The following is a 25,792-nucleotide window of genomic DNA, read 5'->3' on the forward strand; positions in this document are numbered from 1 at the left end:
GGTCAGACTTGATGATCTTCTCAGGTTTCTTCTGACCCGACCAACTATGAAACACTCTCTCAGTTCTAATCCTCAAAGTAAACTTGCAAAACACTTCCCAGAGACGAGCCTATGAAGCCCACTTCATCAACCTCTTGGATACTAAAAATCATGGATTAAATATAGACATTGGATTTATAACATATTATAACCTGCCTGACAGCTGACTTCCCAGGTACCTCTCCACTATTCACCCCCTTCTCTCCCCCTCACCCAGCCTATCTACATTTTCACTGACAACCTGTCTTGTATGCAGACCAGACCGTCTCTGGCTTCTTTACTTTCCATTCCACCCAGGAAGAGCACACACCAACTGCTGTAACTTCCTCAGCCTAAGGGTTTTTGAACCCGAAAGCTTGCTTTAAAAATTTTTTACAACTATTTAAGTTGGTCTAAGAAAAAAATATCAGATTCACCCAAAGACCCTGTCTGTTTTAATATATATTATGCATTACTACTCCTAATATATCCATAAGAACAATGTAGTGGCCAAAAGAATCTACCCTATTTATCAAATCATTACACGAAACTGCTATGTTGTAATTAATTAAATGAGGGGGTTTTTTAGATATCAGTGAATCATATTTATGCATAATGAAACACTGACATCCTTGCATTCTTCAAAAAAATTTTAAAAATGACTATGTTAGGTTTATGACATCAGAAGCAGAAGGATGTGTACAATGTCCCCATATCATAAAATCATGTGAAAACAGGAAAAAATAAAATTCTTGGAACAAATTTCTCTGAAGTGTTGGTTTAAGAGATATTTTGAAAACTATGAAGCCAGGTTTCAAAATGCCAACATCTCCCACAAAACAGAAGTTCTCAGTTTCAACCATCTCCAATTAGGAAGGCCTGTTTGTTTCGACTGTGTCTGGCTGCTTTGCAAATTCTGGTATATAAACAAATCAATCTGGAACAGTCTATTCCAGCTCCACTGAATAAGAGAGCAAAAGCTGAATACAGTTCAAAGCAGGAAAGTAATAAAAACTTGATCTTTCAGTTAAGATCCATTACAGCCCCAGATTAATATCAGTTGTGTACCATACTCTGCCGCTGCAGTCAAAAAAAACCCAAAAAACCCTCTGTCTGGCTCCTGTGATTCTAATAAGATCATTATTGTACATCACTAGTTATTTTACTACCTGCAAGTCTGGTTGGAATCCAGATACACAGTGGGAAGCCTCTTTTATGAAGACTAATCTTACACAATCAAAATACAGTTTTCTTACATTGTTGAAATAGACTTTTTCAAAGCTCCTAATAAATCATTTCTGTAGAGCGAAACATACTGCATCCAACATCCTGGCATGATAAAACTATAGGAAAATTGACATTGTGGCAATACAGTCTACATCTCTATTAAACTTACAGAAGAAAGAGCCAGCTGAGGTTTAAATAAAAGATAAAGCACCACATGGTTGTACTAGAAGTCTAATGTCTGTCAGCAAGTCTGCTCCCAGCTGACTGGGGCTCTGACAGATGATTTGGTATGCAAGTTCATTATGCAGTCTATCCACACTCTATAACTCTCATACCAGAGGTCCTTCTGGCCAATGAAAACAGCCAGACAAATGTCTTGCAGTGCGGGACCATCTCTCCCTATATATCTATTTTATTAATGTGCATCCAATGCAGCTTAATGTACAAAAATGTTAGAATGAATTACTCTCCTGTTATCACAGACATATCTTGGCGCTAGACTTGATATTACAATTGATTCTCAAATTGACTTTTTAAACATGAAACCTGATGTGCACAGACCTAAAAAAAAAAAAGTAAGTACCTTGATGATAGTTCTACTTGAAAAGATTGTAAGCATGGATGAATTATGGTCCCTTACCCAGGAACTGGCTTTCTTATACAGCCCACAAATTCAGATAATTGCTGGGAAGTCTCATCCTACCTGTGACAGAGCCAAGGAGGTTCTCTGGCTTCCCAATTCCTGGTAAAAAAGGTAAGTGTTTTATCTGCAGAGGAAATATTAACTGTGGTGTTATAAATACAAATGTAAAGAAATATATAGAGGTCTCTTCCTTGTGCCACATGCAAAACTATTAAATTACTGGGCGTTAGGAAGCAACAGTAAGAAGAAAACAGAAAGCAAAGATGGCATTAACATGAAATAACGGCTTGCAGAGGCCAGTTGCTGAAGCAGACACTACCAAGGAACACATGCCAATGGCAGAATAGCTAGCAAATGAATTTCACATCAGAGAAGTACAAATTCTTCCCCTGCCTATTCATTTACATAGTTCATAACAGTCTGGCTGTTGATTCCATGAGGACAGTCCTAGACAGCAAGGAAAATTAGCAATTTCTGAACACGCCACATTTCCATGACACAACACATCAGAGGCTACGATCAATACGGACAAAAGGTGTGATTCCTCAGCATATCTATGAGAGGGGGAGGAACAAGCAAGTCAGACCGTGAATGAGTCACCATCTGTTCATACAGCTCCTGGAGTTTATCTTCAGTTTAGAGTAGGTACGTTCAAAACCTGCCTCTAACACACCAGCAGCAAAACCATGGGCACCTACGCGAGGCTGCTTTGACGCGCTGTAATTACAGCATGTTGGAGCAGACTTAGTTAATCGTGTCTGCTGGAGCATGGTAACTGCCAAGCCCCAGCACACTCCAGTGTCACGTGCTGAAAAACGGTGGCAGGGACGCTTTAATTAAAACTTGTTCAACGAGCTTTAGTTAAATCACCCCCACCATCATTTATCAGCAGGGGATGCTGATACACATGGTGTTCCGGGTGCTTTAAATAGAGCAGCTCTCAGAGCCTCTCTAATTACAGCAGCCCCCCACTCCTAGAGCACATGTATAAATACATGCCCCATGTGCCCAAAGGGCCTGGAGGCTGGGATCTAAACCCAACTGCATGCCACAGCGGCCAGGACTCCTCCCAGGACTCATAAAATACACTGTATAGGGGAAATTCCCCAAGGAAACCGATGGAGATTTTCTTCAACAAAGCTCTGTCCTGAGTATTACTCAAATGTGAGCCAAAATTTACCAGCTACCTTCCATCTTCTGTTCCAAAAACCTCCTGAAGGCCACCCAATCCAAAGACCATAAACCTCTTTCTGTATTTTTCTTTGTGCACCTCATCTGCAACCACAAAAGAGCGTACAAATCTAAAGGCACACTCTCAACCATTCATCATTTACATGCATCAACAGTACAGAAATAACTACTCAAAAATGGCCTACATTCAGATTTTGTGCAGACAAGCTTTCCCAGTAAAAAGGATTCCGTCTCTGGAAAAAAAAATGACTACTACTCACCAGTACGTCATGGCCTAGGCAGACTAAACACAAAGAAGAGTCACTTGATGATATAGCTTTACACATTAACCTTTGACAAGACACTAGAAACAGATGAAACAAAACATCTGAGAAGGCAGATTACAGCAAGGAGACTACCATGATTAGCATGAAAATAACAGGTCTCAGTGCACGAACTGGAGCCAAAACAACATTTCACCTACCTAATGCTTGCAACCCAAATGCTACCACAGGGTAAACCTGAAAGAGAGACCATAAAACAACTGAAACCAACTTTACTATCCAAGCCAAGACAAATGCACAAAGTCAGGAGCACAGAGCAAAATAAACTGTATTTGGAAAATGTTAATTGGATTAACACTGAACAAATTTATGACTTTTTTAATTCATTGTGTACCTCTGAAGGCAACTTTAAGGTTATTAAATACTGATTAAACCACTTTTTCCCTGTCTGCCCCAGTTAATTTTTCCCTTTCCAATAAGCAATCAGACTGCCTCTGTAAGCTACAGCTTACATACATAACATATGAAAGATTTCACCATTACAAGTTTTCCACATATGCACAAACAGTAGGTAGATACCAACACACCCCTTTGGAGACTGAGAGCAAGCTAATAGCAAAATATGCTTGCATGGAAATAGAGTCACAATAAAATCCATTGAATACAAATATTTATAAAAAACCATGCGCCAAACAATGGTGAGAATGCCTGTGCGCCAAGGGGAAAAAAAATCACAGAATATACATACCAGTTTTTCATAAGTTCATATCAGTTTGGAATTGTAGCTCTATTGTGCTTTTATCCAAAAAAAATTTTATATAGAGAGGAAAAGTTTTAATTAGTATTCAATATAACAAACTTCTTACAAAACTTTCTTGCCATCTCACAAGAACCTCAAGACTTCATTTTATGAGTCCCATAAAAATAAAATTCTTGACACCAACAGAAAACAAAATCTATCAGAGTGCCTTAAGGAAGAAAGTCGTATCAAAGGGGGGCAGAGAATGATACATGAACCATCACTTAGCGTAGCTTCAGGACACACTTTTGGTTGCTCTCAAAGCTGCAGTTTTATTGGAGACAAAGCACTAATGACTCCAATTCATTTTGTCTGCAATAAGTTTGTCAAATCTATGAACTACAAAGTGAGGCCTAGCAATGCAAGAAGAATTACCAGTATTATATCTATTCCAGTTATTTAAGTTATTTATCTAGTTACTTCCATTTTATACCTCTATACCAAGCAGTAGAAAAAATTGGTCTTTTAATAGACTCAAAACTTCAGAACTTGCTTTTCAACCCTTCTTGTGAAACATTAGCTAAGACCCTGTTTTGGTACCTAGAAAGAAAGATGACTGAAAAAATAAAATGTGCTGATGGAAGAGAGCTGTGAATTCTCTTGGAGAAGGAAAAAGGAACCTCCTAGGTAAGTAAAGGCAGACCTCAACTGAACATCCAAGGATGCCATCTGAACTAATGCAAGAGTTTATTCTATTTCCTAAGCCTTTAACCTATTCCGGAAGGTTTCAGCTCTGCATACTTACTGCCAGGTGAATACTGAGAAAAAAAACCCACCAGAAAAAAGGATGTGTGATTTGTTCGATGCTTCAAATAAAAATATAACCCACCATTACTAAACAGGGCCCCAGGACCTTGGCTGGATTAATAGCGCTGTTTTAAAGGAACACAGTTCTTGTTGCCAGTGGAGTGATCCCAGGTTTGGTGAGGGTGGCAGTACTGAACACAGAAACCAAACTCTATAGCTGATGGAATAGAAGGTATTTCCGAACCTTTCTTTTCACGTAGCTGTGATGGTTCAGAGAATACAATACCATCATGGCCCTATCTTCTTTTTCAGAATGGAGACCACTTAGCCTACGTGTTGTCTTAGAAGCATGGCAGGAAAAACACCCTCCAACTCTGACCCATGCCCTTTTGGCTAATAAAAGCTAGGAATCCCATATGTGCCTTTTTCTAAGACGGTCTATACTTCCTGCATGTCTAAAAGCCTCTAAAAACACACAACTGTACCAGTGCGCTTCAAATGCAAACCTAGACTTGATGTCACTGACTCTCACAAACTAGACAGACACCCAGAAGAAGCAGTGTAGCAATCACTTCTGTCTGGTGATCTGCATGAGTGAAAGGACAGAAGAATAAAATGATAGGAACACAGATCTTAAAGACCTGGCTGAGCTCTCAAAATCACAGGAAAGCAGGGCTGGAAGGGACTTGACCTCAGGAGATCATCCAGTCCAGCTCGGTGCTCAAGGTAGCATCATCCTAGCAAGAAAAGTCTCTAACCTCTTCTTAAAATTCCAAGAACACCCCTCACACAGCTACCAAGCCCAATGCCTGAACCATCAAACACACCCTTAAACTTACACAGGTCAAGCAGGAGAACAGGGTACTGTCAATGTCTTGCCACCGAAAGGATAGGAAGTACAGGCAGCCCTCGACTTGCGTATCATACTCACAGCGTTTATAAATTGACACCGTTTCAACTCGGATATCAGTTCTGACCTTACGACGCTTGATCCGACACCACACCACCCCAGCAAACAAGTTCACCGAGTCGCCGATCTCCTGTCTGTCCAAACTTCTTTGGACACTTTCTTTAAGAAAGCAGACAAGACTCCAGAAACACCTGCACCCAGAATTCCTGAGAAGACTCCAGACAACAACCCTTCAAAAAGTCCAGGCAAGTCACCTCAAAGAAGTCCTTCTACATCAACAGGATTGCTATTTACAATATAAATACATTAATGTAGCTATATTACTCATCTATAATTGATTGAGTACAAAATTCTGGGTTATTTTTGGTGAAAATAGAGTATCGGGCCCTGGTTCAGAAACCAAACCCCCATTTATAACATTGTTTCCTATGGGAAAATCGGTTCCGAGTTGCAACATTTTGACTTAAGATGCCAATTGTGTCGTAAGTCTGAGGACTGCTTGTAGTTTTAAAATATGCTCAAGATTACTGCTAAACGTGTTACTAGCAAACCAATGCACCAGATTTAGCATGCTTCTAGGCTCATCATGACTGAGCAGCCACCAGGCACCAACTCGGACCTCTCAAGCACGCTCCTCGTATGCTGATTTTCCCTGCCAGCTATGCTTTCAAGCAAGCAGGACTTTGGGTAGCTGAAACAAAAGCTGAGACATACTAGGACCCAAGACCAGTGCTTAGCCACCAAGAATAGATCTAAGTTGCACCCTTCCCCCCAGTCCCGATAAAAGAACACCCAAGCACATGCCACCAACCAACTCCTGCTCACATGTACCAGACCCAGAAAGGCAGCATGGAAGTTACCCCAGGGGCATCCCCCGTGGCTGCTCTCATGCAAGCTGGAGGCAGAGGTCCTGTGAGTGATCGAAGAGCATGCTCCCAGACTCCCTTGTCAACACGTCGCCAGGTTTGGCACTGGACAGCAAGAACGACCTGCTCTATACTTCCTGCAAGTCAAAAAGCCCAGTTAAAAGACACAGGCCCAAGGATCACAATGTAGAGATACCCTAAGTGTCTCCAGTAGCTCACAAGTGGCCCTTTTCAGAGCTCTAACATGGACTAGGTGGTTTACTATTAAACCCTTTGGCTACTGTATTGACTATTGATCAGTCCTTTCAGGATCCCAACACCCTCCCTCTTTCTCTCTCCCCACTCCTTCCCCCCTTGCAAAACAAGGTCTTCTTTAACTTGTTCTGGTTTGCTAGACAAATAGTTCCCCTAGCTCAAAGCGCATACACCTTTTCTTTTTTTTTTTTTTAAAAAGAACAGTCTAAATTTTCTTCCTTTGATCTCCTTTGCTGCTGGGGCATCTCTATTGCTTCAACCCAATCCTGGTAAACACTAGAGAGAGAGAGAGAGAGAGAGAAATAGCTATTGAATACCGGCAAGCAGTTATAAATGAACCAGGAATAAATTTTAGGCTGGAAACTGGGAGGTTTTTAAAGCCAATGGAGGAGCAAGGCTCTGGATCCTCGAGTCCCATCCCCTGGCATGGCAGGTACCCATGTCACAGAAGCCCTTCCGCAAACTGATCCAACTCTATTGTGAAAATTAAGTCTTCCTCGCACACTCCAACTACCATAGAACCTCAGTGCTCACGTACGCCAAAACCTTCCTCTCATTTCCAGCATACGTATATGCATGGGTGACTTGACTTGATAAATTTATTGATAGGGCGAAGCAGAGAGCCCTGACAAGCTTAATATGGCTACTTGTTCTGCAACAGAGCACGGAGGCCCCATAAGACTTGCCCAGAGATCTGGAGCGACAGCTGGAAGTCACAGCCACACAAACTTGAGAGGTTGTTTTGGTTTTTTTTCCCCCATTCAGCAGTGCTAAGAGATAATAGGTAAGATTTTCAAAAGCAATGAAGTGCCTTAAGGAGCCCATTTGAAATTTTCACCTGATATGGCTAAAAGTAATATTTATAGGATCAGAAGAAAAATAATGATGAGAGCTCTCTGAAGATACAAAGCCTGAAACAAAGAAAAAACAAGCATAACCAACTGGGAGAATCAGTGCACTCTTTGGGCCTTACCTCCAGTTCACGTTCTTAGATCGTCGCCAAAGCTCTACCCTGAAAAGTTACTACATAAAACGTTAGTCACTCCACTATCCCATTGCCTATGTGTATTCAAACTAAGATCTGCTAGCTATTGAGACTCATTTCTTCCTTGTGTTAGTTCTGTAGTTACGGAGCATAATCCACATCCCGTTCTTCTCCAAAGCTTAGTAAACAATTCTGATGCTACGCTTAAACCTGCTCAAACCACTGAAAACACATGGCCCACCCAGTACTGAATCCCTAATTTGGAACAGCACGACCTGAATACTGGCAACACCTAAAACAGTAAGAAGCTATTTAGACTTTCAGAGTCCAGGTTAAAATAAAAGGCCTAGCAGTTACAAAGACCACCCCTCAACCTTTTTAAAATTAAACTTATAAGAGACCAGTATACATGGAAATCAAATTGTGAAAAACAATGCAGCCCCATAACACCAAATCTCCACACTTGGAGCACTACTTTAATTTAAACTGCAGTGGATCCATTGTGGTTTCAGGTGTCCAGGTGCACAGCCCACCTACCAGAAATGAAGCAGTACTGAGATAATTGGAAGCCTGGCTGGATGGAGACCACAGAAAGAAGATGAGTTACCAGGTCAGTCATTTTTGCCCTGTGCTGGAGGTAGATGAAGCAGAGCAGTAGTCTTGGCAGCCAAACCTAAGCATCATTAGCATCTGGCAGGCTTAAAATCATAGTGCAGGATGCCATCACAGCATGCCGACTTCCCTCATGCTGCACCTGCACTGGCACAGAGAAGATGCAGCCCTATGTGGATAATGTTACCTTCTGATTCACTGGCTTTCAGAACTAGGAGTGTTTGAGCAAGTTGTGATTGCCATGATTGTTTTATTCCATTTTATTCTCAACACTTGGTACATACATCCTTCAGCTAGTTCATTTTTAAATCACTTCAGCACTTAAACTGTCACACTTTATGCATAATTTGACACCGTAGACTCATAGTTTGAATATTTTGGTTCTATTACTTTTAATTCTGTGCCAGTTAATCATGTTCTATTTAAAGGTAAAATGTTAATCTTCTGATGTTAAAAATCATCATACTTTACCTTTGTATGGCTTCGTATTAAAATAAGGCTACTTGCCAATTACCTCAAGCCCTCTTCCCAGGATGAGAATGGTAAGTTGACAACAGGTCAGCCCAGACTCTGCAGTACAATGCTCTATTCTATGTGCTGCAAATGGGCTCTTCACGCTCCGCGGTCTCTGTTAACGGCAAGGCTTGGCAACCGACAACCCACTCGGGTTGGTCAGATTTCAATCCCAGAAAAAATGTTTATAAAGAAGCAGCTTGCTAGAGATGGCCAACGATAACCTTGTTACAACCACAGTTAGTAGCTCAAAAGGAGTGGTTACTTGAGTAGTAGCTGATGGAGATAATGGCTCTCTGAAAGTCTCTTTTGGGAATTGTCGAAAAGAACAGAACTGAAGCAAATAGATGTGAAGGGGGATGAGGGGTTATGCTACTGAAGAATAATTACCCTTGTACTTAGGCAGAAGGCAGAGCAGGGTGGCACCTGGAAAGCTGACTGGTTCAGAAGTGTGAGTTTTCATAGGCAGAAACCTGAACCTACTATATAGTTACAGCTCTGACCCCACTGCAAAAATCAAGCATTATATTGCAGGCTGTTCTTGGCAGTGATCTTGTCCTCGGGTTTCCCTGAAAAGTAGCTAGCAAATCATCAACTTTTATATAAAAGAAGATTCCATGAATCCAGAGCTCAGAGTATATATATCTACAGTTTGCTCAGGGATCTCTAGGCATGAAATACTCCTTCTACTCCAATTCATCAAGCTTCAACCCCCCACCACTATATTCAGTTCCCCATTTAAGACTCATTTCTTCCACAATGAGTATGTTTTTTATATATATATATATATATATATGAAATCATAGATATATACACACATATACATACTATGTTTTATATAAAACAGGTTTTATACACACCAAGTGTGTGTGTACACATGTACATTTGCACACACATGCATTACATATACACCCTATAAAAGTTAATATATATACACACACCCTATAAAACATAACATGTTTCATACGTATATGTTTTATAGGGTATATACATGTGTGCACATGTACATGTATGTGTATGTATACACAGAGTACATAAAAACCTGTTTGACTTATTCCTGTCCCTGGCCTTTTCTTTAACCTAGAATGTTTGTTGGAGGCTTTTAAAGATCATATATTGTCTTCATCTTTTACACAGCCTACCACATTATTTAAGTGCCAGCAACGAATAAGGACAACACACAAACATTACTCCTTGCACTTGTCTGGGAGAAAGGTAAATGGTATTCCCATCTGAAAGCAGGGAAATAGGAGAGAAAGGGGGGAAAAAAACCTCATTCACCAAACATCACACATAGTAACTTAGTGACAGATCATGCAAGTGAGCTCAAATAAGTTTTTGGTTTCCCTAATCATGCTTGTTCAGCTAGGCCATGTGTGCCTCAACCTCCTATAAGAGCTTGCTACTCCTACCCCAATAACTACACATTTTAAGCTCAACCAAAGATTTCTGCCTCTGTCAGACTATTTACAGGCAAAAGTATCCAGTCATCTTTCAATAGCTTGGTGACAATTTCCATCCTCGCTGTGAGGTAAAGAAAGAGCTTGCAAGGAATAAGTAGGCCTTTCTTTTTTTGTCTTTTTTTAAATAAAGGAAAAGAACAAGAGTGGTCTTTTATTCCAAAAGTCATCCAATCATTCAGAACTGTCTCTACCGACACTCGCTCCCTGCCAGGGTTGCCAACTGTCAGTAAATTTCCTGTCAGTAAAAAGTAAAAATAAAATCAAGCTAAAAATGACTAAAGGAGTTTGGGGTTTTTCCAGGTTTTTGTTTTGTTTTTACCAACTTTACTGACAGTTGTCAATGAAAGTATTGAACACCTGCAGCCTGACCTAAGCAACGACAGGCTGAACGCAGCATCACCACCCGGTATCTACGCAGGAGCACAGCACCCTACAGGGAGCATTCTCTCAGCTGTGTGCTGCTGCTGCATCCCAGGCTGCCTGCAACACTGATGGGTCACAGGTAGGCTTCTTTAGGGGTCCGTTCTGAGATGTGGGGGGCAGGGCTGGTGGGAGTAAGATGGGCCACAGGGCAGCGTGTTGCAGGCTAGTCAGGTTGGGGGTATTACGGCGGGGGGGGGGGGGGGGTGGAAAGAGGGGCCACAGCACAGTATAAAATCATCACTGCAGTCAAGCAGAGTTGCCAACATCCTTTTTTTGTTTGTTTGTTGTTGGTTTTTTATCTATTTTTGGTTTGTTTTTGTTTTTTTTAACTGAGCACCAAGCTTTATATTTATTTATTTATTTTTACTACAGTTGATATTAAACCCCTCAATCTGAACTCAGCTCTTCCAACTAGGGCCTGGGAGCAGGGCAGAGCTGGCAGAAGAGTTATGTAAAACACGCATCAGTAAAAAAGTTTGGCTGGTAGTAAAAAGGCTGTAGAATTTTTTTTTTACTAACAAAGTTATTGGGTTGACATCCCTGCTCTCTGCATTATCATATATAGTCATGCTTTTACATCGTAAGGCCCGATACAAAATTCTTTGAATCTTTACTTAATGAAACCAGTGATATAAATAATAAAAATAGAAGAAAGGTAAATGGTATTCCCATCTGAAAGTAGGGAAATAGGAGAGAGGGGGAGAAAAAAACACCTCATAGATGATCTACTCAGGTCCCTTCCGACCCTAGAAACTATAATCACTATAGTTTCATTAGCGATAGCCCTTAGACCTAGAAACACCTAGAAATACAAAACTCCAAATGCACTTTTGTTGACATATCTTCCACCCTACAGCCTCTCCACGTTCGGCAGTGATCAGGAAAGTGAACCCAAAGCCTGCTAAACAACTGCCTAAATTGACAATGTGCTTTATTCACCAGAAATGAGCTGACACACAAGATGATTCTATTGCTAGGTACCATTTCCTCCACAGGGACCAGGCAATTCCTGCTCTCCATAAGGAAGGTATTTATGACCGCATCCTGAGGTGGTAAGAGTGAAGTTTCACTTCACACAACTATTTAGAGTGAGACAAACTATATCTAAAAAGTGCAGATATGCTTTTTTTCCCCCCCCCCCTTTGCAGTTCAGGGAAGGGGGAGGGAAAAGCATCTCTGATTTGTATATTAAAGCACAAGCATCTGTCCTACTGATGATATTCTAGGGAAGCACATTAGCATAAAATTTAACGATGTCAAATAAGTGGATGTGAAATAGGGACTGCGTAAAGACACTATTTCCAAGTCTGACAGAAACATCACTGTTTAGAAATGCAAATGAAACCATTATGTTCAATAATTATATGAAAATATGAACAGTTCAGCATGTTTTCCAGCCCTGATGGCGGTTAATGGGATGTACGCTTATGTAAATAACTACTATTAAAGCTAATGCTGAAAAAAACTAATAAATTCATACTAAAGCAACTGATTTAGTACGCTTTTAAACCCCAGCAGTGCTCACTTATTAGAAAGGAGTGCATTCTTATGTTTAGAACTCATTACTGTTACAAGTCACTGCAACTCCATCAATTACCATGCATTAATGAAAATGGGACATATACAAAAAAAATTATTGCCTCTCAGCAGTTTTCTTTAAAGACAAAATATAGGGGTATTACCATCATGGGGCCTTGAGGGGAACTTATCTGCAACATAATCTTTATTACTACAACTGTGCTCTCTGTGCTATAACCCTGGGGTATTTTTTGTCCCAAGGAGGGCTAACCTTTATGTAAAGCTGTTCATGTGTTTGCAAGGAGAGCAACTATGTTAACACCAATAAAAATAAAGATTTTCACGATTAAAAAGGCATTTTTTTTTTTTTTAAACTTAAATTTGTGCCGGCGCATTAACTGAAATTCATGGACAGGGAAAGAAAAATTACCTTTTCTGAAGCCAAAATGCAAAGGGGTAATGAAAACCCAACTGAATATAAAAAAGGTACAGATGGTAGAGTTCTCTCATGCCAATCCCACCCAGAGTTTTGCATATACACTTTCAAGGACCTCCTGGAGAACCATGGACTTAGACTTCCCAAAGACATCATGTATTTTAATCTGGCTATTTGTTCCAATTACTTAATGTTTTCCAAAAGATTTTTAACCTTATTTAAACATCACCACCGTAGTGGGCAACAAAATCAAGTCAAGCTGTCACAGCAACATATCAACTACAGAACCCCTCTGGAAACTAAGAACTGAGATTTATCCAATGCCTTTAATATTCCACAACTATCCCTTCATTTTCCTAACATCCTCAGAAAAGGAGGTGTTACCTTGGCACTTACTAGATGGTAGGAAGCCCAGAACAGCTGAAGGTGTCTTCCTATTAGCCTGCGGTGACTCAAACCATTTAAAAATTAAGGCCAGGGACTGGATATTTCCATGGTTCTCCCATGGGAGAAAACAGAGGTGCCCACATGAAACCCCAAGGACCAGCTCATCTGTGCTTAGTCCATTGCAGCATTGGGCACACAGCCACATGCTAAAACAAAGGGCGATGCTATAAGGCAGTAGCACTCAACTTGTGGACCGGATCAGGCCCGCAAAGCCATGTCATCTGGCCCACAGGGTTTCCCCCATGTCAAGAAATTAGGTGGCCATGGACCAAAGGACATGGGCTCACATGCCAGATCACACTGGCACACAGGGCTGCACCATCAGCACACAAGGTCTAGCCCATAGACTGGGTCAATGCTACTCATGTGGCCCCTAGGGCCTGCTAGGGTCAAGCATCAGTGGTATAAGGCTATGGCTCAGAAGCACACAGCCAAAACAATGATCGACTGAACTGTAGGACCCTACACATTAGAAAGAGAAAAATAAAAAAAAAAGAAGAAAAAATATTCTTTCCATCTAGCCTGAACTCCGAGGGTTGCAAATCAGCACCTCCTCACCAGCAGGTCATAAAATCCACTAAATGAACCAAAGTTAAGTAAACGTTACAAGCAAGCACAACATGCTCACCACAATCCCAAGATACAAAAGTCAAAACAAAACAAAACCAAAGAAAGGCTGTTCCTGACCTGGAGAATATAAAAAACTAAAAGACAAAAACAAGACAAGGCACTGAGACACCCAGAAGATGCCAGCATACAATAGCAAACTAATTTGTTCACCCTTGCAAGGCTAACAGGCATAATGACAATCACAATCACTATGAGAAACAGTTAGGGGGGGGAAAAAAAAATAGATCTGATTGCTTTCACTGAATCCCGGTGTCGAAAGGGAGGGATAAAGTGTTTTGCTATCTAGACCATTAAAACTATTTCATGAACGAAGGCCATTCTAAGGTTAAAAACAGTAAGACAAATTTGCTACTGATTAATAATAAAGCCATTCATTTTATTCTTCAAATTTAAAGTAATTACAAGCCAGAGTATGGCAAATGGATTTAGCTGAAGCCATTACGTCAGAAGAATCCTTTAAAGAAGAACAATAATTTAAAAGACTAAACTGAATAATGAACTCTCCTGAACAACAATTATTATGAGATTGATTTATTGAAAGTGCATTTAATCATGCAAGAAATGTTTAAACTTTCCAAAATAGTTTGGGGAGACAAAAAAAAAAGCACAATAGCAGAGTCAGCCCAATGTGCTCATTATGGTTGAGGAGCTAAAGCAGACAGAGAATTCATTTAGTCTGGAACGATAAAGTACATCAATTTCTCTGAATCCACATTTCTAGTCAATTTGTTACAGTACAGACTGCAACAATTAATGATCCCATTTACCACTTGTGTCTCCTTTCAGGAGGCCTCAGTCATTTCTTCCATTTGGATTCGAATGTCATCATGCAGAATATAACTCATAAAAATCCACCCAGGGAGCCCACAAGTCTAGATCCAGACATTTCAGGAGTATTAAAACAAAAAAAGAAAGTAATAGTTGACCAAGCAAGTAAACCAGTCAATCTGTGTACCTCTGAGGAGAAAATTAATTATGAAACTAGAATACAGCTTACAGAGGGACATACTTTTGGTCTTATTAGTGCCCATTCACCATGGACAATGAGCTACCGATACAGTATGAAGAGTCACGGTCTTCTGCCATTGAAACCTACTGTCTGTAGCATCAACCTTGCACATCACCTCAAATGTACAGACCACTTGAAGTAAATCAGACCTATGCAGCCAATGTTCAAATGTTAGTAGCTCCACCACTGGAGTAGAGGTAATGAAGAGTTAATTGTAACCCATGCAGCAGCTGTCAGATGGGGAAGGCTCTTCCTCCCCAAAAAAAACACACACAAAAAAGTATTCCACAAATTTTAGTATGAATCCTAAAGCCACCCACTCAAAACTATGCCTATGAATTTAAACAGGATAGTCTCACATGTACATGAAACATTAACACATCTCCAACACATTTCAGTAGAAGTTGTACAACTAAAACCCCCGCGTTTTATATTTTTACCCCATAAAGTCTGCTTTAGACAGCTAAAAGTCATTATTTAAACTTCCAGTGTTGTGAAAGCAAAGCTATAGATAACAGCGCTACACTAAAGCAGCAGATGAATAGATTAAATTAACGCCAAAAGTTCAGCTGTAAAGCATTTTCCAACTTCTGATACAGTTGAACACTTAATGTTATTTTAATGTAGGCTTCACCTGAGATTACTTTAGGAGTTCATAAAAATTTAAACACACACATTATTTACCCAATACTCCTTGACTGATTTACATTTAAGAAGTTTCTAATTACATATATTATTTAGCTGATACTGCCATTCTTGTCTAGCATAGGGACTTTTTAATAAGCTGAGCTTTTTATCCAGTAGTCCACAAGGGTTCCTTGGAAACATCTACTACTGGGAAGCGTATAATATGACCATAGGAACCACCTTCAAAGACTGAGGCACTAGGAGAAACTGAAAGTGAACACTGAATTACTAATGGGTCATTACTTTCCATACACACAAGCACTATTTTCAAGTTACCAAACACAAACGCATAATAGAGCATCCCTACACCAGGAAGCAAGGAGGCAAAAGAAAAACTGCAGTACTGCACACCAGACCCTACGATACGCTCTTCTGACTTAAGAAACTGAAATAGTGTTTAAAAAAAAAAAAACTCCCAGATATTCTGCAACCCTGGATTTGAACCTCAGGATTACAAGACCTGGACGGACTAAAGAAAACCCTGACATCAGGTTTTATTCAGCTGACTATCCCTCTTAAATCAGCTTCTAAAGAGCCAGCAAGGAAAGTCACTTTCAAGTCATAAAAATGGCCATATGGAAAAAACCTAATAAACAGTCTAAAATAGTACAGAGAAGGGCAACAAGGATGTTCAGTAGTATGAAGGAGCGCCATACGAGGACAGACTCAAGAGGCTAGGCCTATGTAGTTTAGAGGAGAGATGCTTGAGAAAGGACATGATAAGACTTTACAAAATGTTAAACAGTGAAGAGAAAGTAAGTAGGGATTTAGTATATACTGTCTTTTGCTATATGAGAACTAGGGCTCATGAAACTAGCAGGTAGTAGCTTTAAAACTAACTACAGGAAGTTCTCTCTTGCACCATGTGCAATTAAAGTGTGAAAAAGAACTCATTGCTACAAGATGTTGCAGTAGCTGACAGTTTAACCAGGTTCAAAAAGGAGTCGGACAAAGGCTTGGATGAGAGATGCATGAGTAGCTATTGAGCATGGGAATTAGGGAGTCCTCTAAATCAGAATTAGGTCTTACTAGAATCAGCCTCCAAGACCTTAAATGCTGGAGGCTGCAAGTGGCAGAGGAACAGTGATAAACCCCTGGTCATATCCTGTTCTCTCTCCCTTTCAGCATCTGCTCTCTGCCACCGTGACACAAGCAAGGTGGACCTATGATCTGACCCAGTAAATGGCAATTCTTGTATTCGAAAAATGTGAGGGATGTTAGCATAAAGTTCAACATCAGATTTCTTCTGTGTCAGACAGTGTTATAGTCACGGCGAAGGCATGCAGAAATAGGGGCATGAAACACGGATCCTAAACTGTCTCCAGACACAAAATATTTAGTCTGTCTTTTGGAAGTGCTAAGTCGTGGCAACGTTCACTGAATTCCCATGATCAACATATTCACTTCCTTCTGTTTCAAGCCTTTTTCCACCTTGAATCTTTTTCCTAAAAGGCCAGATAGAGAGTAAAATGAGTACACACTGGAGACCCACAGCATGAATTTCAGGAAGGCAAGGTAAGAGGACCCAACTCCGATGCATATGCAGAGCTACACAAGAAATCTGCACAGGCAACCATTAGAGCTACAGACTCACATCAGGTGGTCTCAACTGATAAATTAACTGGCCACTTGCAATAATGGTCATTGGAGATACAAGAACATACATTAGATCACAGAGCTGGAAGAGACCTCATGAGATCATGTAGTACAAGCCCCCGCTCAAGGCAGCATCATCCCTGACTGAACCTTCCCATGGGTTTATTGCCTCTGTGTCTGCCTTTTCCAGCACTGCCCTCCTCACCACTCAACCCCCCTCTCTGCCTCTCCCTTCTGCTTCTGTATTCATTATTTATCTCTCCCTCTTTCTTATGTACAGCCTGATGGACATCCTTTTGCACCATCTTAAGAAATAAGCTTCAGCCCATGGAAGCTTGTCACACACACAACCATCACCTCTACTTTTGTTAGTCAGTGGGCGCATCTATATGTGCAATTAATGCAGAGCAATAACCTCCGTAGTTTATTGCTCCCAAGCTCTCCGTGGTGCATCTGGTAGCAATAAACTTTGAAGGATCACAGCACATTGAGCCAAGCTGGAGCAGTCCTGGCTGGCAGGGGGCTCCGGGGATGAGCCTGCCAGTCTGGGGCTGCTCCCCCTGGCTCAACATGCTGCAGAGGGACTGGCTGAGGCACAAGGGTGCTTCAGCACAAAGTTAACCAGACAAAGCTAACCAGCAGGCAGCCCCTCAATGAAGCACCAGCATGCCCCAGCCAGCCAGGCTGGCATCTACACATGCAGCCTAATAGAGGTGCACATGTAGATGCTGCGACATTTACTGTGCAGCTAATTAGCCTACTGCACAGTAAATGTCTCATACAGATGCACCCAGTAAGGAGCAAATCTACCCTGCCTTCTACTAAAACTTTTCATCCAAGTGTTTGTCCATCCTACCCTTACATACTTCCAAGGATGGAAACACCGCAACTTCTCTAGGCAAACGTTTCCAGTGCTCAAATACCCTCCGAGTTAGAAAGTTCTCCCAAATATGTAACCTAAAATTTCCATTGTTGTAATTTCAGGCCAATATTTCTTATCCCAAACCCTGCACCCACAGAAAATAGTTTATTACCATCCTCTTTATCAAATGATAAATACCTGAAGGGAGGTTATAAAGACTTATCAAATCATTCCTCAGTCTTCTCTTCTCCATGTTATATAATACCTGTTCCTTTCTTTGTAAGTCATGTTTCCTAGACCTCTCATCATTTGTGTTGCTCTCCACTGGATACAGCATTCCAGGTGAGGCTTCACCGGCATTGAACAGAGCAGAAAAATGACTCCCTTTGATTTGCAACCAATGCTCCTGTTAACACAAGTCAGTATGCTGTTGGCTTGCTTTGCAGCACTAGCACACATCTGACTCCTACTCACCTCGTTGTGCACTATAACCCCCAGATACTTCCCTGCAATACTGCAACCTACCCATTCATTTCCCATCCTGTCTTTGTGGACTTCATTGTGCAGCACTTTGCACTTGTCCATACTGAATTACATGCTATTATCTTTAAGCTATATTTCCAAGTTTACCAGGATCGGTCTGAATCTAACACCTACCCTCTGGAGGAGGTTACCCAACCCATCAGGAGTGATATGCCAACTGCCTAAGTGAGAGTTCAGTCACATCCTGCTGCTTGTTAGGACCAAAAGGACTTTAAAAAAAAATCAAAAGGATTAGCAATTAAATGCATTGGCGCTGCCTTCATTAGCATTAGTCTCCGAGTTGGTCGGAACACACAATTGTGTGTGGGATTATAAGAACCTGACAAATGAAAGTGTCAGAATCCATTTATTTTTCTTTTATCTGAGAAAGTGAAAACCTGACTCCAGTTTAGAGAAGCATGCCCAGTGCAGGGGGACAGAATGAAATCCCAAACTCCAATCCCAGCTTTGCCACAAATCCACTACTTGGCCTTCAATGATTCACTTAACTTCTTTGCTTCTCTCCTTAACTTCTTGCTCCTGCTATAACAGAGTTAAATCTGTAATTATCTATACAACACATTTATAATGAAGAACTTTCCACATGTAAAGCCTATGGAAGTAACTGCACAGTTATGAGTGCATCAGAAACCTTGCCTTATTAAAGACCTTTCAGATGATGCGATACTAGACTCTATTAAACCTTTCATCAAGTTAATATTTTACACCTCACCTTAACTAAAAATGTTTCTACAGCAATAAAATATTGATGGTAAATTGCCTATTAAGCTTACATGGAACTAAGCAGTAAGTGAAAAAAAAATCTTAAGCAGTTACAGTATTAAAAGACACATGTAGACAGAATTAGCAATAATTTTAGATTAGCAGAATTAATATCGCCTGGGATTTGCTATGTGAATTTGATTGCTTAAAATATTCTACTTTAAAATAATTCCAGGTGCAAGAGATATAAACCCAGGTATACTCCCAACATAAAATAATTTAATGGAAATTTGTAGGACAGGTGGGCAACACTATTTTGCATAAATAGCAAACTATGTCTGCAATTTAACCAAAACAGCCCCCTCCCCACAAAATTGATCATTTTAGAAGGGAAGAATTATTGTCAAGAAACATTCTTCCTATAATCTAGAACTTGGAAATGGTTCATTATAGAAAAGCCTCTTTTCCCCATCATTTGACAACCTCTTACACCAACCTGCACCATATCTCATAAGGCTGCCTGACCTCCATGTCTGGTGATAAGCAATATCCAAAGGAAATATCATTTTTAACCAGAACCAGTAGGGGAGACCAAGGAGCAACATGCACAGTTTTTGGAAATCTTGCAATAAGAACCAGGCTTCTGTCTTACTGGTAGAATTATTTTTGCATATTTTTCTATTGCACAGATCTGTCCAACTGGCAGCCCATGGGCTACATGAGGCCTGTGAGGAGTTAAATTCTGCTCCCCACCTCCCATGTGCTGCTTCCCCCATTGCTCTAGCTGCTCAGGCTCCCCCTCCCTCCAGCTTCCCCCCTTCCTGCCCCTACTGACAGCACCTCCAGTGCAGGGAGGAAGCTCACAGCTGCGAAGCTAAGGGCAAGGCAGGGCTCCTAGGTACACAGGCAGTGGGGAGGCACAAGAGAAGCAGTGATGGGGGAAAGTGGGGGGACATACTACAGAAGGAGGCATGTGCAACAGCAGCAGGGGAGCCCATAAGGCAACAAGAAAGGGCACATAGGGACATCTAGCCCCTGACACCCATGGCCCCTACTGGCGTGGCCTGAGGGGTGTGCAGCCCCCAGCCACCTAGAAGCTGGGCAGACCTGCTCCAAGGTGATTATTATCACCACAGTATCTGCACATTCAAAAGGTGAAATGCCTATAAAAAACAAAAAGACATTTATCAAATCTATAATTCTGCAGCATCTTAAATGCGATCATATTTGGAATGTTAATGAAATGACAGCAAGCATCTGTGGTACTCTGCTTGAAAAGAGACCAAACAACCTCCCCAACCAGCAGGTTTCAAGACTATGGAAGTTTTCCCCTAATTGGGTGGGGAGGAGGATCTGCCCACTGCAACTTGTTGAGAGACCTTAGTTTATCATTCTGAGGCAGTTTGAAGTAGAAGTGCACCAATACATTGATCCACACTGTATTGGCACTGATGCAAGGAACACTGACATTACTGGCAATTGGGTTTTTTTTGGCTGATATGGCCGATAATGTCACCAATAAATGCTGCGTGCAGGCGCACAGCTGCAGCATGCACATGGTCAGGAGTGCAGCCAGGCAGCCTGGAGAGCAGCATCCAGCCAGTAAGTCTGTGGGGGGTGCAGATCGAGGCTCCCAAGGTGAGAGGTGTGGGGCTGGGACTGGGGCAGGGGCTGCACAGCCAGGGTGGGGAGGAATGGGGCACAGGACAGAGCTGCGGCTTGTCCAGGGGGCAGAAGGGGCTAGAAATGGGGGTGCTCCTGCCACAGCACGCAAGCCCAGAGGAGGCAGGGGGGCACATGCCCCCAGACCTGTGCGTGGGGTGAGAACAGGCTGACACTGGGCGCTCAAGGTCAGAAACTGCGCCCGGTTGTTCTTAGCAGGGGCTGGGCCCAAGCAGTGGTGGTGCTGGGAGGGGACCTATGGCAGGGGCTACAGCATATATTGGGGTGGCTGTAGCCCATCCCATATTTCTCTTCCCCTCCCCCCCCCGGCGCTACCACTGCCACCCACCCTGGCCCCACTCGCCCTGAGCATAGCCCAAGGCCAGCCCCCCGCCAGGAAAAGGCTGGCACCACTTCCAGCCACAAGCATGCAGCCCACCCTCACCCCATGCTGAAATCCAGGGGGCACATGCCCCTCATACCTCCCCCAGACTGAATACTGTGGCAGGAGCCACTCCCCCCGCCACTTCATGCCCCCCAGACAGGCCACAGCTCCATCCTGTGCCCTCGCCTGTCTGTGCAGCGACTGCCCCTGCCCCAATCCCAGCCCCACTCCCTCCCTCACCACATAGGCCTTGATCTGCACCTCCGCATGCCCCTTCCCCACAACAGACTTACCAGGCAGGTGCTGCTCTCCAAGCTATGTATCAGCAATCAGATTAGTATCAGCCTATAGGGCTGGTTAATAATCAGCCATCGGTATCAGCCCAAAACATCTTTATTGGTGCACCCCTAGTTTTAAGTGCTGTGTTGAATACAATGGTTTGTTAGCAGAGACTTAATTACCTTAAGGTTTGTTTTTTTCAAAAAATAATATAAATAAAATGAAATCAGTCAAACAGACTAACAGACTTAAGAGCTTTTCTTTAAATTACTAGAGTACTAGTACCACATATGCAAATGAACTCTTTGTATATGAACAGGGTTTCAAGATGTATTGCTTTACTTGTAAAACAGCAAAAATCTGTATTCAACTTCAGTAAGTCATTTCTCCAGCTCCTTGGCACTGGGACAGACTTCAAGAGATCTGAAATTAACTGATCGGAGGCACGTAAAGAATCTTGAATCACTCATGTATGATGGATAAGTGTTCCTGTAGTTAAATTATATTGTTTTAAATTATATTCTTGTTTTATGTTTCCAGGTTTTAGAGAGTTTTATGTAGTGTAAAATCGCATGTATTAACCTTCTGCCATCTTTGCCAGACTCATCCCGAAAAAGATATTTATGAGTGAACAGTACATTTCTGACAAGGTAAAAAAAACAAAGCAAAACAAGTAATGAAGGAGCATAGTTCCTTCGCAGGGGCTGAGAACAATTCAGTAGTGTTAATGGAAGTTGCATGTGTAGACATTCCAATTGTGGAGTTAAAAACAACAATAAACAACAAATCTCCCCAAATCCTGACCCCAATGAAGTCAGTGCAAAATTACAGGCACTGGGTCCAGCTAAGCCAGGTCTCAACTTAGGCTAACCTTTTTGAAACTGCCATTACATTTTATGGCTCTTCAGAAATACCTGTGTCCTACTATTTCCCTAGAACTGCAGCATATTCAGCGAATTGTGTCAACATGTATATGATTTAGCCGAATGGTAAATAGAGTTTCTTCTATCAATATTAATGCCACTGTATAAAATAAGCCCGCTCTCACATTCCCTACTGGGATCATTCGTTAGCCTAACAGAATAAAACTAGAAAGCCAACAGTATAAGTACTGAGATTTGGGAGACAGTATGAGACAGGCCAGGACACCAACACATTTCCAGGATCTGTCACATTATGCTCAGCTAAGGCTATAATCCCTGAATCCCGCTCCATCCACCTACATAGATTATATCCCTGGATCAAGGCCCAAATGTATTTCTGTTTTTGAACTGGGTACAAGCTGCAACATTTGATAGAGTTGCTCTCTGTCGGTATGAGCTGGCTCAGAACTCCTGCTTTAAAAGCATTTCCCTCTGCACTCCTCTCCTTCCCAATGCCTTCAGCATAAATTCTTTCCCCCCATGGTCACTGAAAGCAGCCCAACGCCATGCAAAAGGCACTTCAGACCTCAATTATGGCAACATAACAGGATTAAGTGTGGGGGGAGGGAAATCTATAACCATATTTTAACACATAAATTCCTTATTGTCGTTTTTAGTTGACAAATATCTATTTCATAGCAAAACAACATCACAGGAACAGCTGGATGGCAGTTTCAAGCTCAAATGAACCAGCAGCACATGCTGACAAGTCATCTCTCTGATTGCCTTTGAATGGCAGCACATGCAGATTTATTCTCTGCTATAAATTAGAACAATTATTTCTCTGTAGTTTACTTTTTATTTCAGATAGCAAGCCCCACCACTTTTTTGGGGGGAAAAAAAGGATATCTTCCCTTTCCTTGATGATGAGTTCATTCTGCTCCTCTAGCTGCCTGATCTTCTTCTCGAATGACTCCTGTTCAGCTTTCAGTCGCTCCTCTGTCACTTCCTTTTCCTCACTAACCCTGAAAGGATGAGAGAGAAAGAAAAGGCCCCGTCAGAGCAAAAGAGAGAGAGATGCCCTTGGCCATAGTGTTTCATTGCCAATAGCCGTGTCTTCCAGAGAAAACAGAGCTGTCTCCTAGCCCCACCAGCCACAATCCACTTCTTTCATGTACAAAGGGCATGTTGCTATGTAGTAAAATTTATATGTGACTTTATGCAAGAAATCTTTTCAAGCAGATGAGCTTCACAAGGAAATGTTTATGTGAAGGACCTACACAGGAATGACAAAATAAAGACCATAACCTACTATTACTTTGGCACAGGCTGGGGCCCCATAACTATAAGGAAGACTCAATGGGTCCCATATAAGTATTGGGAAGAAGGGTTGGGAGGTGGGGGGGACGTCTGAACCACTTAGTTCAAACTAGGAGGTGGAGTATTCAAAAGCATGGGGAGGAAAAAAAAACCCTCAGCACTTTTCAACTTCTCATTATAAACAGCAAAACAATGCTTTAAATTAAATCCGGCCAATGAAATAGTGTTTAGACGCACCAGATTTTCTTCAAGTCTTTTAACATTATATACTGCATAATGCAATTTCACTTTTTGCCTTGGCCCTGGCATCCTACATCTTGCCGCTTGGGATAAATAACTGGACTGCGATTAAAAGATGACAGTGTAAGCAAGGTTTACAATGATAATTTATTTTTCAGTTCAAAAGCAGACTCCAAAGACAAGAATAAAAAGCAAATTATTCTGGCATCATGTAGGCTGAAATCTATTACCCGCAGACGATTCCAAAACAGCTCAGGCTGCACTAAAAATGGGGCTGGGAAGTCTCGGATCTCGGAACACTGTTCATTCAGTGTGGAACGACAGACAGCGCCAGGGATAACGTTCTGCACTCGTATCATTTCTTTTGCTCAAGATCTCAAAAGGCAGGTGAGAAAGCCAAGCAGCTGGTCAGCTTTCAGCTTTCATTCTTCAGAAGGATCATATGGGGTAGGTGGTTAAATAGCGGGGGCCTCGAAACAAACCAGAAGAGTTAGTCCATCAGATCTGGAGAAATCTGAACTAGGTGCCACCACTCTCAGGACAACCTGAGAGGCATGGAGAGGTTTCAAATGTTCTAGTGAAATAGCCACAAAAACCTCCAAATGGGTCAGCATTCGCTGAGAAAGGAAAAAACTCACAAAAGCAGTAGGTCACAATGATATAGGCTCCAGCCCATCCTGACACCATGCCTAACACAACCGTTACACAGAAAGGGAAGGACTTGGCTGGAAGGGCTGATGCTGACATTCCTGCACTGCTCTCCAAACCCAGCAGCAGGGAGTCAAGGGAAAGGATCCAAAGTTGTACAGTAGGACAAGAATGCTCCGGAGCTCACTATTACCATATTTGCCCAAATACAAGATGACTTTGAATTTATGATGAAAATGTATTATAATTTTCCATGTACAGAATCCAATTATTGTTTCTGGCAGCACAGGGTAGGAATGGCTCTTGGGCTCTCCCTGCACCCAGATCAGGTAGGAGGACACAGTCCTCCCCAACAGCTCTGGTGAGTGGTCCCATACTCAATTCTAGGATGAGGCTTTGTTTTCCCCATGTTCAATAGGGGAAGGGGGAGGAGGGCTCATCTTGGAATTGAGTAAATGCAGTCATTGATATATATATAAAAAATGACTGGCATCAAAACATGACAACCACCAAGGGGGTGTGCCCCGTTCTCCTGGTAAAACACAATTCTACACATTGGCAATGTTCATCAATCCAAGCCCTCAAATACAAGGCCAGATCAAAAGGGAATGCAGGCATAAGTAAGGCAAAGAGCTGCATGACACTGGTTCCACCCCCACTCCCATTAAAATGTAGCCCTATTGCAGTGAATAAGGCAACCCATGGCTTCTTGAAAAGCTGCCTGCCATCCATCCCCGCTCCCACAGAGAGATCTAAGAGGAGTATCAAGTTCAGATTTGGCATGTTGTGAGCACGTTTCTCTTTTCCAAACCTACAGCACTCGTACAAGTATGAGAAGCCAGAAAGCTAGGCAATGTTTGGTATGGGAACAAATGAGGAACAGGGGGGAACCAGAAAGCAGGAGGAAGAAAGGAGGAAGGAAAACCACCATCATACAATGACAAAATTGAGGCGGGGGGAAGGGAAAAAAAAAAAAAAAAAAAAGAAAAAAATAAAAAAAAACAACAAAGAGTTGTTATCTCTGTTTTATTTCTTCTTTTGTTAGCAATC

At 41.8% G+C, this 25,792-nt stretch overlaps 1 protein-coding gene across 1 annotated transcript in view; it reads right to left on the minus strand.

Moving 5' to 3' along the window:
* KIAA1328 (KIAA1328 ortholog) overlaps positions 1-25,792 on the minus strand; it is a 210,239-nt gene that overhangs the window by 164,759 nt on the left and 19,688 nt on the right. The window contains exon 5 of the mRNA XM_019531837.1: positions 23,444-23,559. Within this exon, the coding sequence (XP_019387382.1) occupies positions 23,444-23,559 (116 nt within the window). The remainder of the gene's footprint in view (positions 1-23,443; positions 23,560-25,792) is intronic.

The sequence above is a fragment of the Crocodylus porosus genome, unplaced genomic scaffold, assembly GCF_001723895.1.
Source record: "Crocodylus porosus isolate Cpor-Errol unplaced genomic scaffold, CroPor_comp1, whole genome shotgun sequence".
NCBI classification, from domain to species: Eukaryota; Metazoa; Chordata; order Crocodylia; family Crocodylidae; genus Crocodylus; species Crocodylus porosus.